The sequence below is a fragment of the Dromiciops gliroides genome, chromosome 1, assembly GCF_019393635.1.
Source record: "Dromiciops gliroides isolate mDroGli1 chromosome 1, mDroGli1.pri, whole genome shotgun sequence".
NCBI classification, from domain to species: Eukaryota; Metazoa; Chordata; class Mammalia; order Microbiotheria; family Microbiotheriidae; genus Dromiciops; species Dromiciops gliroides.
In genome coordinates this window covers 430,066,399-430,084,188 of record NC_057861.1, presented here as the reverse complement: position 1 = coordinate 430,084,188, position 17,790 = coordinate 430,066,399, and the positions used below count along the sequence as shown (strand labels likewise).

Genomic DNA, 17,790 nt, shown 5'->3' with positions numbered 1-17,790 from the left:
TCAATTACACCTTTGAACACTTCAAAAGATCCAGATTTTTAAACAGAATAGAAAGCCACAGTTTTAAGATATCAAAAATCCTTTACTTAAGTCATCCCAAGTTATTGAAAGGAGGGTTAGGGGTGGGGTGGGGGAGAACAGGTCTCCAGCAGCTATTAAATTTCAAATAGGAACACACACAAATATGTGTATTACACCTGTTAAGATTTTTGCCTATTCTCAATAGTCATTTTCATTCTTATAAAAGTGGCAAAGCATACATAGATATGACATGACAGAAAGCTCATGTCCTTCACGTGAAGAAGATATCATAAAAAAGTTTTTGATCCTTAAATTACAAAATGGGATAAATATTCTGCAAAGTTCATTCAGTAAACCAATAGTCAATGCTGAAATACAGGATGCAGTTCAATTTTAATTTCTAGGGTTATGAGGCAAGATATTTGGAGACTCTCTGGGGCAAATATTTTCAATTAGAGTTGTCAAGTCAAGGCAACCTATTGAAACTCATGCCTCCATGCAAAGTACGTACAGCTGATAAAATTAATATTATAAACCAGAATATACTGTGAACTCCAAAGCAATCTCCATTTGTTAAAATTCAGTAAAAACTCAACTGCTGTGTATTCAACTTACAGAATGTCTTAAGATAATTACATAAAAATCTAATCTTCAAAATCCACAAATATTATGTCACTGTCAAAGAATTAACACTTAAAAAAACCCTGTTCCTCAAACATAACCAAAATACATTTGAATAAAGTCTCTCTGGGAAATTTTCCTAATCCTTTTGTATGATATGATCTATTTGGTACAACACTCACAGAACTAATCTGCTTTAATCTATTATAATTTTCCATCTGTTAGATCTTTAGGACATGTTATGGTTAGCCATCTAAAATTTTTGTCTTAAAATTTTATAGAGGAAGGAGCATAAGTATAAGATGAATTCCTGTGTATGCATCTTCAACTGGGTTAGCACAGTGACATGTATCCAATAGGTTTCCTTAGTCTGCAACAATAACAGCAGCAAACACACCTGTAACACTGCCGAGAATTCAGATGCTACTTGATTGTTTTGATACTTAGAAGACAGATTATTGTTAAGTCTTAACCATACCGCTGTGGATGCAGCTCTTTTCAGGATCCTATTAATACCAGTAATAATACAATTTTTTTTGAAAGATCTGGGTATGAGATACTTTTTATAACTAGATAAATGCATTAAGTTATTTCCCATAAATGGCTTTTGTTCTATACAAAATGACATAACACAGTGTCACTCATAACTGAGAAAACATGTTAAGCTAAGGAATCACAAATATTTTCATAGGAAATACATTATTATTATTATTATTAGCAATCTAAAGCAATTATATCAACTCAAATGGAAATGGGGGCGACTATATCATACATAAGGATCTCTGTGAACTATATTCTGGTTTAGTTTTAAAATGTTTTATTATCTGTGTTTTATTGTATTTTAAATTATTTTATTAATCATTTTCTGATTATATTTTAACATGGCTTGGAGAACACTCGGGAATGTTTGTCAGCTGTTTTTGACAACTCTGATTTAAAGCATCAGTAATTGGTACTTTGATTACTATTACTTGGTTAAGATATTTTGCATATAATTAGAAATACTACATTACAGTTAAATGTGTGAGTAAAAGCCTAACACGAGGATGTGTACCATTTCTAGCAAAGGGAAGCTTTTTAAAAGGTATAAATTTAAATATAACCTTCACCATCTGTTCATAATTTTAACTCAGAATAAAATATAACATAATTATATCAGGAGATATCGGATAAAGTGATATAAATGTGAATCTCTTCTTGCCATAACTGATTCTTCTGCTGACCCCTTTTACAGAGGAAAGCGGTCTAATTGGTATGAAAAAATTCTGACAATGAATTGATATATTCAAAACTCTTCCAAAAGAATATAGCACCATTCATATGTATTTTTACTTTGTAAGTAAATTATTATATTCTATAAGTAAAGGATACAAATGATCAATCAGTAAACATTTATTAAAGGCTTATTACTATATACAAAACACCATGCTTATGTGCTTGAGACACAAAGACAAAAATGAACAGTCTCTTGTACTCAAGGAGCTGACACACTATCAAGTAAGATGATGTGTGCATGCATGTGAGTATAAATAAATATAAATTCATATATCATATATAATGCAGAGATATACTCATATATGTGCATAATAATAAGCATATATTTTATCCATATGTACTGCGTGTATGGATGTCTATTGTGTTTAAATACATAATAACTGGAGGGGATGGGGGGAGGGGAGGCACCAGCAACTGGAAAGACCAAGAAAGACATCATGTAAAAGTTGGTGCTTGAATTGGAAGTTGGAGGAAACCAGGGATTCTAGGAGATGGAGGCAAGAAGTGAGGCTATTCCAGGCTTGGGGGATAGTAGCCTGTGCAAGACACAGAGACAGGTGATAGAGCATTATGGAGGAGAGACAGCAAGAAAGCAGATCATGTTTATAAACAATATAACAACTGATGTCCTCTACTTCTATTTACGTGGAATTAGGGGAAGTCACAAAACAAAAACATTAAATCCACTTCAATTAATGTTCATTTAATTTCAACTTGGTCTTCTAACACTTTTACTCTTTAATTGACTCTCTAACCCTCTCCCCATATAGATTTTCTATTCTAACTTAAACGTTTTTTTTTTTTCTCTCCTCAAACTTTTCACCACAACCTCTACCTTTTCAGCTGAAAACTTCATCTCACTTCATCTCATCCTTTACTGGGAGCAGGGGAGTCTTTTCACAATGAGAGTGCTATTCCTACCACCTACATTCAAAACCCTCTGGCATCATTTCCCATTTTTTTTGGGGGGGGGAGGTGGTGTTTGGTGAGGCAATTGGGGTTAAGTGACTTGCCCAGGGCCACAAAGCTAGTAAATGTCAAGGGTCTAAGGTCAGATTTGAACTCAGGTCCTCCTGAATCCAGGGCCGGTGATCTATCCACTGCGCCACCTAGCTGCCCCTCCTCACTTTCTTTTACTCCAATCTCTGATAATGAAGTGGATTCTTCCTCATCAAGGCCAAACCTTCTACATGTGCTTTTTTCTTCTTCTTCTTCTTCTTTTTTTTTAGTGAGGCAATTGGGGTTAAGTGACTTGCCCAAGGTCACACAGCTAGTAAGTGTTAAGTGTCTGAGGCCGGATTTGAACTCAGGTACTCCTGACTCCAGGGCCAGTGCTCTATCCACTGTGCCACCTAGCTGCCCCTACATGTGCTTTTTGTTTGTTTGTTTGTTTGTTTTTTGTGGGGCAATGAGGGTTAAGTGACTTGCCCAGGGTTATATAGCTAGTAAGTGTCAAGTGTCTGAGGCACTCCTGAATTCAAGGCCGGTGCTTTATCCACTGTGCTACCTAGCTGCCCCCCTACATGTGCTTTTAATCACATCCTTCCTTTTTTCTCCTGCAGACCGCTTCCTCAATCCATCCTTCCTCTCTCTCCAGTCTTTATTTTCTTCCTATCTACTGTTTTCTTCCCTGCTGCCTACAAATATCCTCAATATCCCACATCCTTAAAAAATCTTCAATAGACTCTACCAAAGGAATTCTGAGCACCACAGAATTGATACTTTTGAATTGTGGTATTGGAGAAGACCTCTGAGAGTCCCTTGGACAGGAAGGAGTTCAAATCAGTCAATACTTAAGGAAATTTAGACTATTCACTAGAAGGTCAAATATTGAAGCTGGAGCTTAAATACTTTAGCCACATAATGAGAAGAAAGGACTCATTGAAAATAACCCCAATGTGGGGAAAGATTAAAGGTAAAAGGAGAAAGGGGCATCGGAGGATGAGATGGATAGTGTCATGGAAGCAACGAACATGAGCTTGGACAGACTTTGGCACACAGTGAAGGATAGAAGGGCCTGGTGTTTTCTAACCCAGGGGGTCATGAAGAGTTCCATAGGTTATTAGGCTATTACATTCCTCCTATTAACAGCCAAACTCCTTGAAAAAGCTGTCCATATTTATTGCCTCAAATTCCTCTTTTCATTCTTCAACCCTTTGTAACCTGTCTTCTGATCTGATCAGGTAAGTGAAACTTTTCTCTCGCCAAAGCTACCCGTCAACCAATCAATTTAAAAGAATTTACTAGTATTTACTATGTATCAAGCACCTATTTTAGGTTCTGAGGATACAAAGAAAAAACAAAACAATGCCTGCCCAAGGAGCTTACACTCTAATAGATGGATAATCTCAACCCTTGTCACTCAGGAAAGTCTTTCTTAGTCATCATCATTATTGATTTCATTAAAAAAAAATCTCTCTTCTATGTTTTTTTGTGCTACTCCTCTATCCTGGTTCTCTTACAACCTGACAGACTATTCCTTCTCTGTCTCCATTGCTTGATCATCACCCACAGCACACCATTATCTGTGGATATATCCCAAGGCTGGGTCCTCTTCTCTTTTCTCTATACACATTTTCATCTGGTGACTTAAGTTCCATAAGTTTAATTATCATTTCTATGTAGGAGACTCCCAGATCCTTATTTCTATCATCAATAGTTTCCAAAAGGATGCCCTATGGCAAATGAGAACTATAAAGTCTTTATCTCAAAACTTAATCTTTCTCTCACTGCCTTATGAATTTTCCTATATCTGTCAAAGGCACTATCATTCTTCTAATATCCCAGTTTCTCAAACCAGGTGTTATTTTTAACTCTTAACTTTCCCCTCGATCTTATATATTCAATCAGTTGCCAACAGTTGTCTTTTCTACCTCCATAACACTTCTCAAATCTGAGCCCTTTTTTGCAATTCACAAGTTATCAACTGTCACCTAGACTATTGCAATGACCTCCTAATTGATCCCTCTGCCTCAAAAGCTCTTCCCATTCCACATAGCTACGAAAATGATTTTCCTAAATCACAGGTCTAAACGCATCATTTCTATGCTCAATAAATTTCAGTGTCTTCCTACTATGTCAAGGATAAAAATAAAGACCTCAGGGGGCAGTTAGGTGGTGCAGTAGATAAAGTACCAGCCTTGGATTCAGGAGGACCTGAGTTCAAATCCAGACTCAGATACTTGACACTTACTAGCTGTGTGACCCCAGGCAAGTCACTTAACCCTCACTGCCCCACCTAAAAAAAAATAAAGAACTCAGTAATGTTTAGAGCCCTTTATTACCTGGTCCCAAACTTTATTCCTACTCTTAGTACATATACATAACTCTCCTTCCTGCATTCTATAGTTCAGGTCAATTGGCCATCTTGCTATTCTTCACATAAACTACATCTCTCATTTACACAAGCATTTGCTCTGGTTGTCCTCCATTCCTGGAAAGCAATCCAACTCATCTCCATCTTATTTCCCTTAAGATTTAGATGCAAGTGCCTTTTCTGCATGAAATTGTTTCAGATCTCTCCAGCAGCTAGTGCTCTCTCCTAAAACTATCTTGTTTTCTATACATTCTAAACTGAGATGTTGAAAATAATTACTGTAAACACAAGTTTTGGATAAGCTTATATTAATTTAGCAATATTATACCAGTAAGAGACTGACCATGTGTCTCCCTAACTTCTTATGGTCCCAAGTCACATGGTTGAGGAGACAGAGAGAGAGCTTCAGTATGCCAGTTAGTACAGGCAGGAGAAAAGCCCCCCCAAAGACCCGTGTTGTCCCCCAGAAAGACAGCATGTGCTCCCAAGGAGACCAGAGAGAGAGAGCAAGACCATGTGGTCTCAGAGAGCCAATAGGGCTACCTATCCAGGTTTTTTTTATCCCTTTTTGATAAGAGGTGGGTTGTTATATAGCAATCAAATCTAATTGGATCATTATACTTCAAATCTAAATGGTTAGCATTATTTAAATGTAATTGGTTGACATGACTTGAAGATGGTCCATATTAAAACAAAACCCATCCAAGGATGGCATCAGAGAAAGGAATGTAAGACCTTCAAAACTGGTCAGGGCAAAATGCATTCATCTCAGTGTGGTTTAATCTCATCAGTAAAACCTTTGGCTATCTAGACAAAAGAATCTATCTCCACCCAAAGCTCTTTTTGTTCTGTTGGGTTTGTCCCAGATGAAATTTGATGAAGTCTCTCAAGGAGAACTAACTTTTGGGGGGGGGGCAGGTAAAGGGGGAAAGAAGAGAAGGACTGATCCCTGGGTCCCCCAAGAAATCAATTATTAATAATTCTCACATTAAATAATTATATACATCATATTATTCCTTCTCTCCCCCACTTCCCCATATAGAATGTAAGCTCTTTAAGGCCAGGGTCTATTTCATTTTTTTCTTTTTATCTCTAGTCAGTAAGTCAATAAGCATTTATTAAGTGTCTATTATGTACTAGGCATTATAATAAGCACTGAGAAAACAAAAAAGAGGTAAAGATAGTCCAGGACCCAAAGGAGCTTACATCTAAATGGGAAGCCAACAAGTAAACAAATATTTACAAACAAAATATAGTAGGAAGAAGAAATTAATTAGAGGAAAGGCACTAGAATTAAGATGGGGAAAGGAAAGGCTTCTTGATCTATATCTAAATTTATATCTGTTTCTGTATGCTATTTTCTTTAACATTAGTGAGGAGGGCATGGCATTACTATCACTTTTGGAATCTGCTTTACATAACCAAAAGATCATACCTCCTAACTCAGAGGACTGTCAACTGAATTAAAGGTTTTTAAATACATCAATAGAGTGCACTTTGAGAAGTGCTAAAATGTCCCATTTTCATGCTCATTTTCCCAGAATTCACAATCTTAGGGGCAAATAGAACATGCAGTAAAGTAAATAAATTTTCTATACTTTATCATACTAAATTAAGTGTCAAGTTTAGACAAAAGTAAACTTTCATTGTTAATATTTGGAGCAGAAGTTATTTTAGTAACTTCTCTAAAGTGAGACATAACTTGAGTGAGAGGGAAGAGGACTTAGGGAAGGAAGAAAAGTACACTCATCAGTGAGATTTCAAAATAAGTTTTATCTAGTTTAAAATGGACAAAAAAAGATGCTCATGACATGGGAAAAATCTTTTTATAAGAAAATTACATGGACATATCGATCAATCAACAAGCATTTATTAAGTGCAATCCAGTGTGGCTTCTAAATGTAACAACTAGGATTGTTTTGCAATGATTTTCTATACTTAAGAGTAACAATTCAACACAAGATAATCAATGTTATAATGGAAATCCTGTGGACCTTAATCTTAACTCTTGTTCAGGAATTTATTTTTGGTGGCATAAAGTAGACCGAGATACAAAAAAGGTAAAGGATGAATTCAGCATACTAACCTCCTCTGTATCCCTTCACCTATCATTACTTTCACAAACTCCATTGCCAAAAAAGAAACAAATTATACAACTACCCATGAACCCTAAAGGACACACCTCTTCACTCTAATCTCCCTATACTTTCTCCTTGTCCTCCCCAATCAAGAACAACACAGTTTGGACATCAAGCACCAAAGGATAATTTGTGTATTGTAAAGTATCAGATTTATCATACAAGTGAGGAGCCAAATTCAACTCTAGGAAAATTCCACATGCTAGAAAATGTCTATCCATAATCAATAAAACCATTTAAGAAAGAAAAACTCTTAATATCTTAATTAAGTTATATGCATTTACCATTTATCCCACTGTATTATTATTATTTTCAGTTCATCATTTCCCAAACAATTGTTTCTTAGTCTGAGCAGTATTTAATATCTATTAGAACATTTGCAATAAATTTTTAAATATTTATTTTTTGTATTTAATATGAAGACAATGAGACTAAATTCAATGATAATGTCCTAATGACCTTTCACATAAAGATGAATTAATACTTTGATTCTAAAATTCTGAAAATTTTTCCATATCTGAACTCAAAATGAGCAGTCTAGAGGCAGTGAATATAAGCATTCTTAGGGGTAAAATTAATCTCAGTGTACAATACAATTTATAGGCTCCAGTCTAAATTTGCAATTGTACTACATACAAAAATATATAAAATGAAGTGCTATGAAAAATAATGAACAATAAGAAAATGCCTGTATTCTTTAAGGATTAATTGCATGGGAAAGGCAGTTGCCTACTTTGAAAAATTCATTTCTATCCATGGCTATCACTTAGCATACTAAACAAATTCCAAGTGAATGCAACCAACTAATAAAACAATAAGCTAGAGCAAACTGAAACTAAGATCAATAGTAAGTTTGACTCAATTTTCAGGGTTATGGGTAACACAGGTTATGTAGAACAGCAGCATCTGAAGTCTAGCTCCACTGATATTATCTCTTCACAGAAGAGGGCTTGTTAGTGAAGAGATCATTTTTCTTGTATATGAAAGTTTTATATTGACATCCTTATCATTCTATTTTTATTTACTCAGCAGTTTAATGTTACAAATGGAATGTTCAAAAATTTATCAAAAAGCTGCACTTATTTTTTAAAATATTCATTTTTATATTTATAAACTGGTAAAATCATTTGAGTTATCATTATTTTTTAATAACATCCACAAAATTATCACTCTATCTAGTAAGCACTGTCCTCAAGTTCAAAGTGCGTACAGAGAGGTGATCTAAAGAAAGAGACATAAGCACAACACTTCCGTCACCTGAATTTAGGAACCAAGAATTAGCATGAAAAGTAGCCTGGAACAGTGGACAGAGAGATGGCTTTGAAGACATGAAGACCTGGATTCAAGTACCTTTGGCATGTACTGACTGTGTGACCCTGAGATGGTGCCAGCCTGCATTGATAGTCTCTTCCTCTTAGAGTTCATATTACCAATGAAATCACAGGCCCCGTCCTCATCCCTATCTATTTGCACTGGTTAAATTGAATATTATTTTTAAAAATCTCTTCCAATGACTTCCCTTACACTTCTTCATTTTTAGCTGTCCAGAAAACTGAAAGAGAAAGATGGCTGGATTGGCTTATGAGGAAAACAAAATGCAAAAGCAAGTCACAGTTGTATAACTGTGCTTTTCTGACATTAAACATGGTTCATTTCAACACAATGTGGGGTCCTATAGTACATGAAAACTCAGACCAAAAGTTAAATAGGACTACTCTCCTTGAATTTTAAAGTCTTCCAATAATTTAAAAATATAAGTGCATTGAACCCTAAGAAAAAAAGAAAATCATCTGTAAGAATATTCATGTCCAGGGAAGCTAGATGGCACAGTGGATAGAGCGCTGGCCCTGGATTCAGGAGTACCTGAGTTCAAATCCGGCCTCAGACACTTAACACTAGCTGTGTGACCCTGGGCAAGTCACTTAACCCCAATTGCCTTACTAAAAAAAAACAAAAACAAAACAAAGAATATTCATGTCCAAAAATAAATCTTTCCTATGCTGAAGCTCTTACCTTACTCAGTTTTTTTGAATCATAGTCACTTTCTGTGTCTGATTCAGAGTCTGAAGAACTTTCCTCTATTGAACTAGATTCAGAATCAGAAGAATCAGATGATTTCAATTTGGCATTTGTCTTCTCATCAGCATCAGAATCACTTAAAAGAATATGGAACATCAGTTTGTCATTATTTAAAGATAAACATGTTTGTAAAATGCTCCAAATGAAAACAAGAAAAGAAATAACTGGATTATCTGTTCTGTGAATTCACTATGTATACAAATTTAAAAGAACCTTTATTAAATCAGAGTATAATGACTTGTTCCCTTTAGTATATGAAAAGATGTTTCAAGGTGGCTCAAAAATTCAGAACGTATTAATGGAATAATAATATAGATGGTGTTATCTATCACTAGGGAAATCATTATCCATAAACTCATCAATTACATTAAAGTCACATATACTTCAAACAGGATAGCTAGAAAAGGTCATAAAATAACACTAAACAATGTCATCAATAACAGTGCAAAAATAATTGATGGCTGTTGAAATTAAATTTACTGAATTTGTCAGAAAAATGCATTTACTGTATCATCTGTAACAACAAATATTTAGGTTTTGATTTTGAAATGACAATTTTTAAAAAATCAGTCACTGTTTAAATAAAAGTATATATGTTTATATAACATGCACATATGCATATACATGCACATATAAATTTGCTTATGTGTGATTTTAAAAGAAATTCTAAAATACAATCATAATATATGTGATTAAATCTTGACCCAACCAGATTGTGATTTTTCCTCTACTACAGACATTAATACAGAAGAAGGTAAATTAAATATAAACTCCCCAATCATCAATGTTTATGCCAAAGTATTTGACACTGAGGTCTGAAAAGGGCATAGGAAAAGGCAATTATGTTTTGTCTCTTCCACTCATCTCAAGTGTTTTACTTTAATAATGCAATATTTTAGGCTTGTATGCCTAACTTTAATTATAGAAACATTTTATGGAGAGTGAAAATTATATGGCACTTTAAAAAAATTATGCTTTAAAGAACCTTAGTTTTTCAAAATTTATTAATACTGTACTTCTTGCAATAAGGAGAAAGAAATTTTAAAAAATATATAGGAAATGCACAAAAACAAAGTTGGAAAAGAAATCAATTCTTTCCTACAATTAACTTCTGTGGAGCAAATATAATTATTTTTTCTTTAACAGAATCATGGTACAACGGCAAAGGAATGTACAATATACAAAGGTTGAAATATGTATATGCATTTTGAACAAAGAAAAAAAATTGGAATTCCTTATATTTTGGGGGCATAAAGTAACCAAAGAGAAAAATTTCTGTTAAGAGAAAGGAATTATGAGCTGAATATTACTCCTTTGTTTCAACAAGTGAATGATTTTTAACTCCTACCTTTAAGATAAGGCTTTCAAGATAAAAGTAGTATTTTATTATGCATCACTCAATTTTGATGGGTAATTATTGTTTACCTTACTGCTTAGAGTTTCAGATGTTAATCTAATGAAAAGAATTTACTGGTAACTAGCTTTTTAACTTTGCAATGATGAAAAGCCTGTATTAATTTAACCTACAGATTTCATTTGTTCTGAACAGGAAAAACAATATAAATCACTTTTAAAATCATTAAATCCTGACTTAAATTAATAAAGTCATAATTAGGGCATTATGCTGTGTTTGTTATGGAAGTGGCAGGGCGAGCTGCTTTAATTACTGTCTGTAATAAAAGGAGCAGAGTGCGTACTGCGCCCCAATCAGCGCTGTCAGCCACGACTGAGCTGAGCTGCAAACTCATCAAGTGAGCTGGCAGCAGAGTAAAGGGTGATCATGTCTGCAGAGGCCACTTGCTGACAGAAGTGGAGGAAACAGATTCATACAATCCAAGGGATTAGCCCCAATTACTCAAAATTTTAATGATACTTTAATACATGATAATGTTGTTGATAATGGGCAATCTTAAAAAGCGCTAACACTTAAATATCTTCTGACCGTCTCCCTTCACAGCCCTTGACTCTAATATTTGGATCATAATCTTTTTAATATAACATTATTTAGAAAAATCAATTGTCTTAGTTACATAATGGCAAAGTGTTGAAGGATTTAATTTTAGCCCTCAGCAAAATTGCTGCAAAAGGTAATTAAGTATTTCACACCTACTGCTTGATCACTTAACTCAGCCTCCCAAGGTTATATCAATTTTCCAAAAGCAGCCCCCAAGATTTGCTCAAGTTAAAAATGAAATATATTATAGCAGTTTAAATATGGTCCACTACTATCTTATATTAATTCAAACAACTGTAACAACCATATTAATCTATTTACTTTTGAAATCATGGGGAAATAATAAGTTGGGAAGAATATCACAGACAAGTGCGGATTTTTAAGATGTATGATAAAATCTGTAATTACCTTCCTTCTGTAGTTTTAGACTTGCGCTTGGCTACTTGTTTTTTGTTGTCTAAATCTGATTCACTATCACTCTCATCAGAAGAGTATTCACTGCTCTCCTCACTACTTCCTTCTTCATTTTCTTCATCTTCACTTTCACTTCCAGATTCACTCTCTGAGTGGGGGGAAAAAAAAGGTATCTTTACTCTTCTGTATCCTTCATTTTATAGGGGAGGAAGTGATGGGTCTGGCTGCTCACTGTACTAGGAATGTGGTCCTGGATTCTTGAAGCCATGTGAAAATAACATAAACTCAACAAGTCCTACAGCAAGGTGGATAAGCTTAGAGAAGGCAAAGTGAAGCAACCTCTGTATCCCTTGTCTAAGGACAAGCCTACCTAAGTTTGGAAAGGTCCCCTGAGATGGACTGTTTTTTGGTTTTGTTTCTGGTTCCAGCAGCTCATGACATAATCTAATTCTCTGAAGAATAAAGGTTTTTAAAACATCTGTCTATGAGAAATATCTCTCCCTCACTGGCCTTCTACAGTGTCTGAGGCTCTCATAACCAGAATTATTCCATTGACTTAAGGCACCATCACTAAATTTCCATGTTGGAATGCAAGTAGATGATATGGAAATGTATAACCGGTATCAGATTACTTACTGTCTAAGGGACAGAGGAAAGGAGGGTGGGGAGGGTGTAAAATTCAGAACTCAAAACTTAAAAAAAAAAGTTTACAACAGTTTTGGGGGAAAATACAATACTATTAAAATGCAAGTAGATTATCAAGGAAGGTAACTCATGAATAATCAACCATATAATACTGAAAAAGCTTAATTATCAATTAAATTTGATTCAACCCAGTATTTATCAAGTGCCATACACACACACACACACACACACACACACACACACACACACACACACACACATCGCACAATATTACCAGCATGACAAACAGAAAAACAAGTGTTTGATGAGAGAAAGGAGAGGCAGTCAAATGAAGATCTGTAGCAAGAGATACTATAGAAGGCCCTAGATCTTTAGGAAACAACAAAGATCCCAGAATAGAACTATGAATAAGAGTAAGAAGATCAAAGACAAATTTTACTTATTAGTTCTCATTTTGTTTAGGGGCACATGGTGGTACAGCTGTGCAACAGTAGTATTATATAAAGGTATAAAAGGACTTTTCATTATCTCTATCTTAAGCAATGAATCTTAAGACTAGGAAGGAATCATATGTCTCATCTGATTTGCAGATGAGGAAACTTGAACCCTGAGAGATGACATAATTTGCCTAGGGTCGCACAGCTAAGTGATATAGATGGAAGCAACTCAAGTCTACAGGAGCTAAGGCCAGAGTTTTTCTCACTCTACTTCAGATTCTTGTCTTAATTTCACAAGGGATAACTTTGTATCAGCTTTATTTCTATCCAGTTTTTTGTAAAATAATTAACTGTACACTTTAGAATAATGTCCATGACGTAAGGAAGGCATGCAGGCATATCCCACAGCAACATTCAATTTCCCAGTGTGCAAACATCTGGGATTCGTGCTATTCTAAGGGTTAATGTTATAGAATGAATAATTATCACGATATGACAAATGATAGCCCATACCACTGTCACTGCTATTGTCAGAAGCATCCTCTTCAGACTCTGAATAAAACTTTTCATCGGGTTTTACTTTCTTTGTTTTTCCAGATACTGATGTCCATTCCTTTGCCTGCAAAATATACATATACATGTGAATACAGTAACCTTCCCTTATCTGGGGGACGCAGTTATGGCAAACACCTTGATTCAGAATACAACTAACACAGAAACAAGTGAAAAGGGCCTCCATATCCCATAAGTAGATGTCACAAAAGGCCCTGAACTAAAACCCATGTCTTTACCCCTAAGCAAGGTCTCCAACCCTTATTCAGATGCTATTAACTTAAATCATCAGAAAACTTATTTTATACCCTACACAATTCTAAACATTTAGCTACCAAAGGCAGATTAGAAGCTGTCAGATTTATGTACATTGACAGGAGGGAGAAATGGTCACTGAAAGAGAAGGAGATAAGGCCATTAAAAAAAAAAAGCCGTTGACACATGACAATCTAGGGTGTAGCAATCTAGAGTGTAACAATGAGCAACCCTCCATATCCTAACAGACCCAGGGCTTGCCACTAAGTTATCATAAAGTACCCTAAAAGTGATGTACATAATACACTAATGATGACCAAGTAACTGAGAAAATATAATATGCCATAAATATTCTATTTTAAAAGGTTAAGAAGCAGCTAGGTGGTGTAACTGATAGAGCTTGGAATCAGTAAGACGTGAGTTCAAATCGAGCCTCAGACACTTAACTATTTGTGTGACCCTTGGTAAGTCATTTAACCTGTCTGCCTCAGTCTCCTCTACTGTAAAATGTGAATATATAGCACCCACTTCTGGGAGTTGTCAGGGTCAAATGAAATATTTGTAAAGTACTTAGTAAAACTAGATTCTGACCCAAAATAGGTGCTTAATAAAGTCTTGCTTCCTTCCTTAAGAAATTGGGTAATATATTTTGGAGGGATCTATCAAAAATAGATACTATAAGATGAAGAGAAGTTTTGATTAAAAGGGGTACAATTTCAATTTTTAGGAAAAAGGAATCTTTTCTAAATGTTGGTAAACAGATAAGGGATAGTGGAAAGAATACTGGGACAACAGAAATCCCGAGTTTGTTTAGGCACTAGCTTCACCAACTAACTTCAGGCAACCTCTTAGAACCTCAGTTTCCTCATCTTTAAAAAGGAGGCAAGTTTTCCTAACAATTTTAGAAGGGTGGTGTTAAGTATGACATGAAACAATGCACAAAAGTAAAGCCAAAAGAAGTCACCACGTTATTCTGAGGTATCCATAGGTTTCACCAGAATATCAAAGAAGTCCATAACATTAAAATGTGAAGAATCCCTGGCTCTATCTTTTTTTTTTTCAAATCTTAATAGTATTTTCTTTTTTTTCCAGTTAAGATAGTTTTCCAGTAAAGATAGTTTTCCAATAAAGATAGTTTTCAAAATTTGTTTTTTATAAGATTTTTTCTTCCTCTCTCCCTTCCCTTTCTCCTCCCCAAGACAGAAAGCAATCTGATATAGAAGATATATGTACAATCACATTAAACATATTTCCTCATTAGTCATGTGAAAGAAGAATCAGAACAAAAGGGGAAAACCTCAAGAAAGAAAAAAAAAAGTAGAAACAGTATGGTTCAATCTGCATTCAGATTCCACAGTTCTTTTTTCTGGATGTGGAGAACATTTTCCATCATGAGACATTTGGAATTGTTTTGGATCATTGTATTGCTGAGAAGAGCTAAGTTTTATCAGAGTTAATCATCACCCAATGTTGCTGTTACTATGTATAATGTTCTCCTGGTTCTGCTCACTTCATTCAGCATAAGTTCACGTAAGTCTTTCCAGGTTTTTCTGAAATCTGCCTGCTCATCATTTCTTACAGAACAATAGAATTCCATTACATTTATATACCACAACTTGTTCAACCATTCCCCTACTGATGGGTATCCCCTCAATTTCCAATTCTTTGCCACCACAAAGGGAGCTGCCAGAAATATTTTTGTACATGTGGGTCCTTTTCTCTTTTTTATGATCTCTTTGGGATACAAACCTAGTAGTATTATTGCTGGGTCAAAAGGTATGCACAGCTTTATAGCTCTTTGGGCATAATTCCAAATTGCTCTCCAGAATGGTTGGATCAGTTGACAGCTCCACCAACAATGCATTAGTGTTCCAATTTTTCCACAGCTTCTCCAACATTTATTATTTTCCTTTTTTTGTCATATTCGCTAATCTGATAGGTGTGAGATGGTACCTCAGAGTTGTTTTGATTTGCATTTCTCTAATCAATAGTTATTTAGAGCATTTTTTTCATATGGCAATAGATATGATTGATTTCTTCATCAGGAAACTGCCTGTTCATATCCTTTTACCATTTCTCAATTGGGGAAGGACTTGTATTCCTATAAATTTTTTTTTTTTTTTTTTTTTTTTTTAGGCAATGGGGGTTAAGTGACTTGCCCAGAGTCACACAGCTAGTAAGTGTCAAGTGTCTGAGGCCGGATTTGAACTCAGGTACTCCTGAATCCAGGGCCGGTGCTTTAACCACTGCGCCATCTAGCTGCCCCTATTCCTATAAATTTGATTTAGTTCTCTCTGTATTTTAAAAATGAGGCCTTTATCAGAAACACTGGCTCTAAAAATTGATTCCCAGCTTTCTGCTTTCCTTCTAATCTGTGTTGCATTAGTTTTGTTTGTGAAAAATCTTTTTAATTTAATGTAATTAAAATGATCCATTCTGCATTTTGTAATATTCACTGACTCTTGTTTGGTAATAATTCTTCTCCTTTCCATAGATCTGAGAGGTAAACTATTCCTTCCTCTCCTAATCGGCCTATGGTGTCACCCTTTATGTCTAAATCATGTGCCATTTTGACTTTATTTGGGTGTATGGTATAGAATGTTGGGCTATGCCTAGTTTCTTCGATATTATCTTTGAGTTTTCCTAGCAGTGCTTATCAGGAAATGAGTTCTTATCCCAGAAGCTGGAGTCTTTGGGCTTATCAAAGAGTAGATTACTATAGTAATTTATGACTGCGTCTTCTTTGCCTAACCTATTCCACTGACCCACTGCTCTATTTGTTAGCTAGTACCAAATAATTTTGATAAATGCCGCTTTATAGTACAGCTTTAGATTTGATACTGCTAGCCTACATTCATGTGCATTTTTTTCATTACTATCATTTCTAGAATATATTTTATTCCCATGTATTACTTTCTATATATTTAATCTTATACAAAAATACAATCATTTTGGTCTTTTACTGTTATCTATATAACTGTAAGAGCAGAGACCACCCTTAAATTACAATTCTACCTTATAGGCATCACAGTAGATAGAGTGCCAGGCCTAGAGTTATGAAGACCCAAGTTCAAATACAGTCTCTGACACTTACTAGCTGTGTGACCTTGTGCAAATCCCTTAACACTGTTTGTCCCAGTTCCCTCATCTGTAAAATAAGCTGGAGAAGAAAATGGCAAATCACTCCAGTATCTCTGTTAAGAAAACGCCAAGGGGCAGCTAGGTGGTGCAGTGAATAAAGCACTGGCCCTGGATTCATGAGGCCCCGAGTTCAAATCCAGCCTCAGATAGTTGACACTAGCTGTGTGACCCTGGGCAAGTCACTAAACCCCAACTGCCTCAAAAAAAAAAAAAAAAAGAAAAGAAAAGAAAACGCCAAGACTGAACAACAAAAGCAGCAGCAACAACACTGGGATACTTATGCAATGTATACTTATGTAACGTTAATATAATTCCTCATAATAACAAACCTGTTTATCAGTGCTACCTTTTCTATACATATAAAATGTTTCTGTGCTCAAAAGGAAAAAAAAGGAATGACAATAATTGTCTGTAAAGTGGTCCACAATAAATCTTTTTGGGGGTGGAGGGTGTGAGGCAGTTGGGGTTAAGTGACTTGCCCAGGGTCACACAGCTAGTAAGTATTAAGTGTCTGAGGCCAGATTTGAACTCAGGTACTCCTGACTCCAGGGCCGGTGCTCTATCCACTGCACCACCTAGCTGCCCCCAAAACAAAATTTAATCCTACAACATTTTTTTTTACAAGAAATGTACATTTTCCCAAAGCCTAAAGAACATTCCCTTTAAGGAGTTGAGAAAAACTCCTTAAAATCAGTGTGCCTGATTCCTCAAGGTAACTACCTCAAGATGGCTATTACACGAAATCAGATTAGATTATACTTGCAAAGCACTTTGAAAAACTTAAATAAAAGTATTATTTTAATTGTTGTTATTGTTATTATTTCTTGGTACATAAGTCCACCAACAGGAAAAGTAAGCTACTGCCCCCAAGGAAGAACATTTTGTTATCATTGTCTTGGGGACCTGAACTGAGGGCCAGGGAATTTTAAAAATAAGTTACAA

At 35.2% G+C, this 17,790-nt stretch overlaps 1 protein-coding gene across 1 annotated transcript in view; it reads right to left on the bottom strand.

The window, feature by feature from the left end:
• The window catches only part of AP3B1 (adaptor related protein complex 3 subunit beta 1), a 336,292-nt gene that overhangs the window by 104,505 nt on the left and 213,997 nt on the right, over positions 1–17,790 (bottom strand). The window contains 3 exon segments of the mRNA XM_043972455.1: positions 9,385–9,526; positions 11,813–11,966; positions 13,414–13,519. Of these exon segments, the coding sequence (XP_043828390.1) occupies positions 9,385–9,526; positions 11,813–11,966; positions 13,414–13,519 (402 nt within the window).